Source organism: Hydra vulgaris, chromosome 09 (genome assembly GCF_038396675.1).
Source record: "Hydra vulgaris chromosome 09, alternate assembly HydraT2T_AEP".
NCBI lineage: Eukaryota > Metazoa > Cnidaria > Hydrozoa > Anthoathecata > Hydridae > Hydra > Hydra vulgaris.
This window is the reverse complement of record NC_088928.1, coordinates 19,386,258-19,398,367: the sequence shown is the minus strand read 5'-3', so window position 1 is coordinate 19,398,367 and position 12,110 is coordinate 19,386,258. Positions and strand designations below refer to the sequence as shown.

The 12,110-nt window shown below is 28.6% G+C and overlaps 1 protein-coding gene across 3 annotated transcripts in view; it reads right to left on the bottom strand.

Annotated features, from left to right (window-relative positions):
* The window catches only part of LOC101240634 (hapless 2), a 100,887-nt gene that overhangs the window by 66,010 nt on the left and 22,767 nt on the right, over window positions 1–12,110 (bottom strand). For all 3 annotated transcript variants that reach the window (XM_065804970.1, XM_065804971.1, XM_065804969.1), the window contains one exon: window positions 2,848–2,993. In XM_065804970.1, coding sequence (XP_065661042.1) covers window positions 2,848–2,993 — 146 coding nt within the window. The remainder of the gene's footprint in view (window positions 1–2,847; window positions 2,994–12,110) is intronic.

Below are 12,110 nucleotides of genomic sequence, written 5' to 3'. Positions count from 1 at the left end.
AAATACAAAAATATTTTTAAAAATATATGTATTTCAGGAATAATAAATTATATATTTTTAAACTGAGACTTAAAAAGATCTTTTTAAAGGTTCTTTCTATTGTCCCTTGCCACCAGCATTAAATTTTGCTGCATATTGTCAGATTTGTATCCACCTACAAAGTCCTAAATAAGATGTATGTTTCTCTCTGCACAATCCTTGATGCCAGTAAAATTTTTAATAAATTTTATAAATAAAAAAAATGACTTTGGGGCTTTTTCCTTACTCCACAACTCTACTTCACCATCAGGGACTTCTGCAATTTTCAACACAAGCCAACTTTCTGGGCCTACCAGTTCCCAAAGCTAAGTGAACTCCAATATGATTGGTAGCTCAGGTTTTCAAATCTTGAACTTGTCAGGAACATTATACTGAACTAATCTATCCAACATCTCTTTCTTCACTTCCTGCTCAACATCTTTATTAGCCAGAGATAGCAGCATCAACTGATCAGTCAAGTACTAGTTATTTCTTTGCATACCAGCAACCAATGCCAAATCAAGATGGGATATTTACCTTTGATGTAAAAAGCATTCTTGAAAGCGGCAAGATCATTTGAGGGTAATTTTGTAAGCAAAAACGACTTTAAAAACCAAGGTGCATACCATACTGATGTGAAGAAGGCTACTATCTCTATCATCTTTTTTTTCACTTTGCTCATAATTATGGTGATCTTATCTGTTATTCTCAGAGTAAGAATGTATAAGGCATCAACCATAAACTTAAAAAGTAAGATTTGGTTACCATTAATATTAATTTATTATACTTTTTTATTTATATGTTGTTTATTATACTTACACATTTTTTTTTCAAATATATTGTACCTAGCTTTAAGGCAGGCTCCAGGTTGATGAAAACAAAATTCAGGACTTCTCCCCCTAAATAGAAAACAAAAAGCTCGCATAGTTTCCTGTAATCACTCCTCAAAAAAGGTTTTGAGGCAAGGACCTCTTTTCCAAACTCTGGAGCTTTCTTAGCAATTACATAAAGGAGTGACTCAACCTGAAGCTGACCAATAAAATATAACTAGGTCTATCATCTAGTCAATCTCTTTCTTAAATAAACACGAACTTTTCAGGAGTTTGACATACCCTTTTCTTTGGCCCTTCATCATCTCTCCAGTCAAATCCTCCATAAAGTGTGAATTGTGTATTTCTAGCATATGTCTTCTACAAAGAAACCATATAAGTGGAATATTATTAATGGAACTATGGATAATAACAGCTCCAGAATGTATTTCGGTATTGAATGTGGTAGTATCACAGCAAACAGCAAATATTTGATCTACAATGTCAAAGTATTCTTGCAGATTCAAAATTGCTTCAGCCTGGTCACTACCTTTGGAACTTAGTGTCTGAACAACACCTAGCAGTATGTCATCTATGTCATCCATATCAGGGGATGTAACACTGACCACTATTCTTTCTACAGAATCAGTTATTTTTAGATCTTCTTCAATCTGTTTTATCCTTTTTCCATCAAAATTAGCTTTTTTCGCTTCAGAGTAGTTATAATTTATTGCCTGAGCTTATCTCCTAATATCTCAATTTTCTTGAATCTTTTTCTATAGACTGTACTTCTTAATAAATTAATATCTTCTGTATTTACACCAGCTTTATTGCAAATAACAGCTACTAATGAAGTTTTTGGCTGTATACCTTTTATGTATCAGGCAGAAACTGCGGCAGTACAGTCAACCTGATCTTCAGCACTTATAATTATCATTGTCTTAGATTTAGTAGAATAACTGAATCTATTAGGTAAATTTTTGTCATCTGAAGAATCTAAACCAAGAGCTGATTCAGAATCAATTCCAGGTGAACAAAAAGAAACCTCAAGATTATTGGATTTTACTGCATTAATTGTGATTCTACCTCTAAATTGTGATCCTACCTCTTGCCTCCTCCATCCTCTTAAACCGAATATTTTTATTTTTAACTGAATTTTGTAATACTTCATCCAAATTCCAGTTAAAACAAAACAGTATACAAAAAACACAAAGGTTATTCAACTAGTCATCATTATTGACCCCCTCTGTAAATCAGGCTTCAATGAACCTTCTGTACCAAATAGGCCAGATGGACTGATTCTCGCATAGTCTAAAAACATTGGCTTTCCAAATCCTTTAGGGAAAGGAACATTAAATGTAAAATTGTATGGTTCATATCTAAAAAAATGTAAAAAATGTCAAATTTTATTAAAAATGAAGAAATTGAGATTTTACAAAAAGCTGAAATTGACCTCAGAAAAAGTTTTTAGTCATACAGATGAACTCAGTAGACATAAGGGAATGGAAAAAAAATGCGTGCAAAAAAAATTTTTTTTTGGGACACCCTAGTGAGCAACATGCCATAATAAAACTGAGTTTTAGAGCTGTAAATTTTTTAAGAGATAACATAAAGAGTTGTGTAGCCACTATTAAAGAGGAACAAACTATAAGTAGAGTTTTAAATCTACGTCAGCATATCAAATGATAAAGGGGTGCAAATCTGCTCAACAGTAAGTTTTTAACTGTGTATACATACATACATACATACATACATACATACATACATACATACATACATACATACATACATACATACATACATACATACATACATACATGCATCCATACATACATACATACATACATTCATACACACATACATACAGTGACTTATAGTTCATTTTTTAAATCTCAAATGATAGTAAAGTTAGTCATAAACATCACAATGATCTATAATTTTTAGATTGATAATATTGATAAGGCAATTTACTGTCAATCAAAACATTATTATCTTTATAATAAAATTAAAAGTCACAAACCATAAATTGCTCATTCTCATGCAATGAGCAGATGCTTGTGGGGAATTTGTCAGAGGTTTGCAAATAATATTAGCTCTGTTTAAGTCTTGAATATCTTTTTTGATATAATAGTTTTTTAGATCTTGCGTACAATAGCAACAAAATCCCTAAATGAAAAAACAAATGCTTCAAAAAAAAAATACTGGAATCAAAACCTGAAAATAATAAATTGATGGTAATATCTTTTAACAAAAGAAATCTATTATCAAAATCTATTATATCAAAAAAATGTTAATATATCAAAACTAATAAGGAACTAAATTAAAGTACCTATAAAATATAAATATATACCACAAGGCTTATTATAAAGCAATTTAAGCAGTATTTTTTTGCATTAGTAAATCTGAAATACAATATCAATAAATGGGATTATGCACACTCATTATTACTTCTTAAATTGTTTTATCTGTTGTACATCAAATAATGTTGTACATCAAAAAATGTTGCTAGATACTACTTGATAACATTTTTTGATAAAAGAATGATTTCTTTTATCAAAAAATGTTATCAAGTAGTATCTAGCAACATTTTTTGAGAATACAAAATCATTTCTTTCTAACCAGTATTAATGTTGTCCCCAAAGGCTAACACTCTACTTTATTTCCAGTAACTTCTGGGGTACCAAAAGGTTTCATCTTTAGTCCTGTGTTTCTCGCCTATATAATGTGATGGCTCAACCAATATTCTGTGATGGCTCAACCAAAACTCATTCTTGAATAGTCATTCAATAAATTGCTTCCTTTTACTGTATCTGTCCCTTTATGCTTTAAAAACATTTATTTGCTTAGTTTTTTTCTCTCTCACATTTCAAAGCTTTAGAAATCTCTCCTGTTTTTATGTTTTCTTGACTCATACAATTTACAGTTTTTTAAGTCTTCTGTTTTTTAAGCCTCTTGCTTTTTAAAAATATTGCTTATTTTCTGGTAACTCCTAACTTAAATAGTAGTAGCTTGCACTCTTGTAGGGAGCAAATTAGTTTTAAAAAAAAGCAGCAAAAAAAACAAAACAACATTACTAGACACTACATTCCATCAAATATTAACATTAAACACCACTAAAACATATTAAAAATAATTACTTATTAAAAACTGTAACAAAAAATTATTCAAATGTCACTTTCTATGATCATTTCAATGCAAAACATCTTCACAACCTTCTTGATCCATTAGGATCACTCTCAAGAATAACATCTTTTAAAGAGTTTAAGAGATATTCATCATTCTTGATTGCTTTAATATAGGAATCTTGTTATCAGCCGCTGAATGATCTAAACCTTCACTTGTTGCTGTATTTGCCCTCCATACTTACACTATTATCACTCTGTTCATTCTAATTCTAAATCTGCCATCTCACATATTCAGTCATACTGCATTCCACTTCTTGGTTTGATGTGATTCACATAGCATCTTGTCCATCTCAACTACCTGCTCTGATACAAGTAATAGTAGCAATACTCCATTTTATCACACTATGTGACTTGGGCAGTAAACGCATTTGTTGAGAAGTTGATCATTTGTTTGTTTTTTTCTCCAACTTTCCTCACCATCAATCCGAGCACTTGCATTCTATCAACAACAATCTTTTCGCCATCTTTACATTTTAAGCGGTAATTCAAAAAATGCTTTTTAATGCTACTCTATACTCATTCTCATCAATAAAAATATCAATCATGTATGCTATTGTCCCTTTTCACTTTAATCTGGGCACTGACTAGGATCAGAAAAAAGATATAAGTCAAGTAGGGAAGGTAAATGATTCGGATTGTCTGGGAAGCAAGTTGGAAAGTTTACTATTTGTGTTAGAGATTGAAAAAGACAAAAGTTGTGGGTCTTAATACCTGCAGAGCCACTGACACTTGAGCCAAGCTGTTCAGTGTGATTAGCATTAAATTCACCAACAATGACAATATTGGCTGAAGGATGAAGAGAGAGGGTTTGGTCAATTTGATCAGAAATAATATCAAAAAGAGCGCAGTCTTGAGAGCAAGGAGAGCAATATAGAATAAAGAGAAAAGCGATAGAGTGAAGTGGTGCTAAACAAAAGCACATAAAAGAATAGTCTGTAGATTCAAACTGAGTTTGCCTACAAATGGGTGAGTTCTTACAATGTAAATGCCAAGGCCAAGCATGTGACTATTTGAGTCTTTACAAAGGAAGTTAACCATCAACACTAAGATCACAAGATAAGAAAGCTGAACTCAAAATAGTCTCATGAATAGCAAGTGTACTCAGTACACTATCTACCCCTATAACATTTTAAAGTTATGTTACTTCTCAATCGGTTACAATTGGTAACAAGGTTACACTCTAATTTTTAATTAAATTTAAGTAAATAAACTTGAAAATGCAGTAAATGTTTGTCTATAATTGTTGTATTGCTAAATATTAGACTTACACTATGTCTCAATTGGTCACACTTAAAAAGTGTAACCAATTGAGACATAGTGTAAGTCTAATATTTAGTAGTTTATAGTTTCCAAGTATTAATTAATTATTGTAGGATTTTTAAAAAAATTTTTAGCGGATAAAGCGGATAAAACTTGACAATTCGGCTCAAAAACATGAACTAGTACCTAATATAATTATCCTAAAATATTTTTACAGCTTGATTTTTATAGTGTCCTTTTTGGTGTCCTAAAGTTATTAAATCATTTTTTTAATTTATGAAGAGCAAAAAAATGTATCAAAAACATATTGTGACCATGTAATTATTTTATAAAAGTTAACAGCTTTCCTTTTTAGTGTCTCTTTTTTGTGTTTTTTAGTGTTGTTTTTTTGTGTCCTTAATATTTATTATGGTCTTAGGAATATTTTTAACGAATAAGGCTTATCTAACTGATGTAAAAACATGTATGATAACTTAATAAAAAAATCTTGAAATATTTTTTAGTTGCATGCTTTAAAATGTCCTAGAGTTATAGTTCAATCATGGTGATGAACATTGGAGTATTTTTATAATAAAGCTTAAAAGGTTACCCTAAAAACATGAGTTTTGATCATGTATACCTATCTAAAAAAAAGTTATTACTGACTTTTTTTTTAGGATGTTTTACAGTGTGTTATTTTGGTGTCCTAGAGATATGGTACTCCCTAAGGAGTATTTTTTAATGATTGAGCTTCAAAAATTAAGCTAAAAACATATGACCATGTTTTATTTTCCCATGCTGCATAAATAGATTTTTGCTATGTATAGTCAAATATCCACAAAAAGTGCAAAATAAACCACTGTGGGTTGGTTGGTAGTCAGGTTTCCGAACTTTGTGGTAGCTCTCAGAGATGCTTATTCCATCAACAGCTGTAAAATATCAGAGTACTAACATTGTCAAGGCCACATTTTGAGCCCTTTGTTACGTCCAAAAAGTGCATTATTTTTATGTAACCGAGACGTAACATTTTACATAACAATTCATAACACTGTAATGTAACATTACGTCCAAATTGTCTGTTATTTTTACGTAACCAAGATGTAGCATTTTACATAACAATACGTAACATTGTAACATAACGTTACATGCAAAATATTGATTATTTTTAAGTAACCGAAACGTAACATGTTATGTCACGATTTATAACATTTTGACCTATTGCAACATAACACTGTAACCTTTGGTATTTTTCTAATTTATCATTATTTTTTCTTTATTACATATATACATATGATATATCCATTTGTATATGGGTATAATGCTATGACCTTCTGAAAGATAGCTTAAAGAAAGTGGACAGATAATTCACTGAATGTTAGAATGTGCAAAATATAATAATAGTTGGTTAAAACTAATTATTGTACTTAACTAATATTTTAAAACATAAGAAGTGTTGACATTTTATATACATTTTTGCTTTTTTATATAAGCTCATGAAATATTACGCTTGTGTTATTGACCAAAAAAATCTAACATAATCTAATGTAACAAAATTTAAATATGAGGCATAGCTAAAATACATCTCTACAGATTTTTTTAATGTTATGTTGTGTCTCAGTTTACACATTTTAAAAGTTGCACTTTTATCAGTTTGAAACAAAACAATTGAGGCGTAACTTTGTGAATTGAAACTTTTTTTTTTGTTTGTGAAAAATTAGTAACAAAAAAAATAAATAAAGTAACTAGTTAATACAAATAATACAAAACTAATTATTAAAAAAAATCTTACAGTTAAAATAAACGATGATAAAAATGCATTGTTAAATACCATAAAATTGTTGTTAAATACTGTAAGTCATTATTGAGTTACAGTATTTAACAAAAATTTTATATTACCAGTATTATTTTATATTACCAGTTAAAGATATTGTAAACCCATTAATACGTTTATCAAAACTATTGTAATTAAAAAAAGTTTTATTTAGAAACTAACCTGCGAGCTTGTGGGTTAGTTTAAAAATATATTTTCTAAAGCTAAATAAAACATTTAACACTTTAAAAGTAGCATAAGGTAAAACATAAAAATAAGAAACTTTAGAAGTTAATGTAACTTTCGATACTTAAGCAATCTAATTATTTTTTTTTACCTTAAAAAGTGTAACTAATTGAAACATAATGTAACGTAACATTATGTCTCAATTGGTATATAAATAATATATATGTATAAATTATAATATGTCTATAAATTGATCAAAGCAATTTAAACTAAATCAAAGTTTAAACTAAGATGTTAGCCAATTTTAGATTATGTAAGTTTATAATAAATTTTTATTGTAAAACTATAATTTATTTGCGTGACATTCCGCAAAAAAAACTTGCTTTGATTTTCTATACGCTTTTTTTTTAATTTTGTTGTTGTTGTTGATGATTATTATGGTGCTCCAAAAAGACCAAAGAGACTATAAATTATATATATGTCCTAGCATTTATTAGTTATTGTATGATTTCATAAAAGATACAATTTTAAAATTCTTACTAACTTTTATGTAAAGTTTTTACATAAAATGAAATTTTATGTCAAACTAATAATTTTTATATTTATATTTCAGAACCACATCATACAACCCTCATTTTTGCTCTACCTGCAAACTATAATAATAACAAAATGTGTTTAATTTGGTAATGATTTCGGCTGGCTTCGAAAATAAAATAAAAATAAAACAAGAAAAAAAACAAATTAAATAATAAGACAGATATATTGTTCCCACTTTCTTCTCTTAATTACCTGCTTTAACACTGAACATCTGTTCGAAATAGTATAATTATTACACTGACACTTTTTCTAATATAATCAATCACTTCTTTTCTATGACATTTACGGCTAAATATGCTTCACTTCACTTGGTGACAAGACTTACTTGTTCAAGTTGTGAACCTTATATAAATGATTCAAATTAGGAAAGAGTCAAATGAAAATATCCAATCTCTTTCTTTATTTAACAAAGAAAAACACGGTATGAAGGAAGATGGAATTATTGTTGACCGTAATGAAAATCAATACCATGTTAAAGTAAACATTTTTGCTCATAGTTTGGACAGAAAAGCCTTCAAATATTTATCAAGGTCTTGGAGGTTCATATTGTGATCTTTGTGACCTTTTAAAAGAGCAATGTGAAAATGTACAAACAGTTCAAGATGGTTTCATCATATACAGGGATGTTAAGTTTATGCAACAAATATTTCTTGACTTAGTAAAAGAGGTCAGAACCATTTTGAAAAAAAAAGGATTTCGACATTTGACACGGTCAAACTACAAGTCCGATTGCATGTTCGAATAATAGGTCCATTTAAGTTTTACATGGTTTACTCAGGAGCTTTGATAATTTTATGAAGGTAGTTGTCCTATGGGGGCAGGTGTCTTGACTTGGAAAGAATTTAAGAAAAACAAAAACACAACATTGCTGAAAGAAGAAAAATCACAACTACAAAAAATTATTCAAGTTAAAACATGAATAACATGGAATTTTGCAGAATCTACTGGACAAGAGGAATACAACAACTGGAAATACTGCCAGAAAACCTTTACATAATACTGTACTGTGAAAGGTAATTACAGATCACATATCAAGTCAAATAGACCACAAATTAGTTGAAAAGTATGGCTTGCTTCTTTACACGATTCTGAGAGCAATGTCATCCGGCAAAAAAATTAATACTGAGCTATACAAACTAATGTGTCAGGAGCTAAACATCTTACTTCTACTAGGATTTTATTGGGTAAGTATAGCTCCAATGCCACACAAAATTCTTACTCATTGTTGGGAGTTGATAGAAATAAATGATTTCACCGGTTTGAAATTTTGGAGTAAAGAAGGAATGGAAGCTGATAATAAGTGACTCAGATGAACTTCAGGAAAAACTATTAAAAAAAATTAATCAATTTGTCAATATAGAAGATTGCTTCAAAAGACTTTGGGAATGACCTATTAGTTGCAGATAAACGGAACAAAAGGGTGTCTATTTTGCAAAAACTGTTTAGATAGAGGGCATTCTAAACACTCCTGTGTATGCACAAGTGCATCAGCTGATGATATTTTAAACAATCTTTTTGTTTGTAAATAAATAATTATTGTAACTCATGTGATTTGTTAATTTTTCAAAGCCAAATTCTTAGACTTAAACCTCAAGATGGTAAATTTAAAACTCTTTTTTCCCAAAAACTGCTAATGGGGCCAACTTAAGCATTGCTGAAAATGAAAGCTTTTTATTTGTTTTTTTATTTGGAAATCATATAAGATTTAGTGTTGCGCCATTAGCGGTTTTTGAGATAATGACTGAAATATTCAAAAACTGCAGCAAAATCATGTTCAAAAAATTACAGTTTTTATATCACTTTTATAAAAATTATCCAATTTTCTTCCTGAAATACTATTATTTCATATATTATTATTATAGACAAAAATTTTAACTTTTTTTTTAACTTAAATCTGCATGCCATTTAAGTATACAAAAATTAAGTTTTACAAAAATTTTAGTTTCAAAACATTAAATATTTTACACATGTCCACCACTTAAACCACTTTGCGGCCTCAGAACCATAAAACTGAGTTTTAGAGCTGTACCCTCATTAGGAGATAATAGAATGAGTTGCTTAGTCATAAAAACGGAGACACAATAAAAACCCATGCAATGAGTCAAGAACATTCCAGCATTCTAAACTGAAAACAATATATTATAAATTTGTAGTGGACAGGAAAGGCGTGCGATAGCACTCAATATTTGACCATGCATACATATATATATTTTTGAAAGCTTGATTGTAGCTTTTTAACTTTTCAAAAACGTGCTGAAAAAACCTGACAAAATAAAGAAAATTATAAACAAGCTTAACTATAAAAACAGATAAGAAATCTTAACAAAGGAGATATTAAAAAAAAAAATTAAAAACTATAGCTCTGAAAAAAAAAGTTAACTAATATAAAAATGAAAAAGTAAAACTCGTGCAGAAAACTAGAGTTTTAATTTTTCAAATTACAATACAATAAAATTGCACTTAAACATAATCATAAAATGCAAAAAGATTTTAAACTAAATTAAATTTTTTAGAATATTTTTTAGGCCTTTCCGGGAAGCGCATGTGGTTGCATGTCTTGTTCGTCTACGCTTAAAGTAATTTTTTTAGACAACTTGACCACATTTTTATGTAGCATTTTATATAGCATTTTATATAGCATTTTATAAAAGCATTTTAAGAATTTGCAGTAAAATAAAGCTATAAGAAACTAAAGATAATGAAACAGCAATACTTGAAGAAAAGAAAAAAAAGACTTCTACTAAGAATAGAAAATCTAAATATAATAAGCTAAGAAAATTAAATGTTAAAAAAAAAATGTTGTCAAAAAATATATACCTTAAAATAGAAATAAGAAAATGCATTATTATTTGTGCTGGAAACATCAACAGTTTTTAAATTTGTTTTTCAAATGTTTTTGCTAAACTTTACTGTTTTAATCAATGCACAGGAAAACAAGAAAATTAATTGCTATTTAGGGCAAAGTGACCAATTAATGGCCACAAATTTCTTAAAGATAGCAGTGAAGGATGCCTTAATGTAACAGTGAACTTTTTTTTTTACTGTTTTATTAATAACCAACACCTATACGTTATAAGAAACTTTTTTTAGTTTTAAAATATGCTTAATTCAGAGAAAAATCTATTTAAACAGATTTTAATTGTATACCAATTAATGGCCGGGTAGACCAAATAGTAGCAAGTAAATTAGGAAATGACATCTATTATGAGCCACTTATATTACTTAAAATTGACATATCTTAAAATGCTTATATATCGAAAAGTATTATTCAGACATACAATTAAAGCCTAATAATGAACATAGATTTACTTCATAGTACTATAAACCAAGATTATTTTTTTAAAAGTAAAATATTCTATACTTTGCTTAAAAATATTATTTTAGTTGATAATAAACAAAAAAACTTAAACAGTACTTATTCGTTATTCAAATTAAGACAGTCTAACAAAAAGAAACTTTTTAATTACTTCTATATAAAATCAAGCATAAAACAAATTTTAAATAAAAAAATGCTTTAGCACATAGCTGTTAGCAATTTTCAATACATGGACAATAAACTTTACAATAATATATTGAGAAGTTTTGATAATGAACTATTGATAATCTATTTAAATGAGCTCACTAATATTATTATCAATGAATAGAGTTGTATTTTCTGGTACTTCAGTACAAATGTTTTGATTATCTGAACAGATATTGACTTTCAATACTTTTGGAATTGAACAGACTTTTCTCATTTTAACTGAGTTAGCTTTTTTAGATAACTTTTGAAGTTGTTTCACTTGTTTTTGTTGTACTTTATTTTCTTTATTTTTTTGCTTTTTTCTCTTCAGCTGTTGCGACTTTCTCTTTTTTTTTTTTTTTTTTTTTACCTCATCTTTCAATTTAGATTGCATTGCTTCTGGAGTTAATACAAAATATTTTTAAACTTTTTTTTGATTTTCTTTTGTCTTGGTAGCATATATCTTTGGATAAAATATCATTGTACTATCATTAGTTGAATGCTTTGTACACAGAATAATTGGTGTTAGACTAGGCTGAACAATGGCTTCAATTGGCATCTAATTGTAATGATCAGTAGTTTCATTGGAAAAAAAACTAGACTGTCTAGTCGTTTCATTTGGAACAGGAATTGACTGAACATTGATTTCATTTAAAATTGGAATAGGAACTATGGATTCATTTGGCATTGGAACAGAGTCATCTGTTTCTAAAATGGCATTTGTGCATGAAATCTGTTTCAGTTTGAATTCTTTATATAATTTA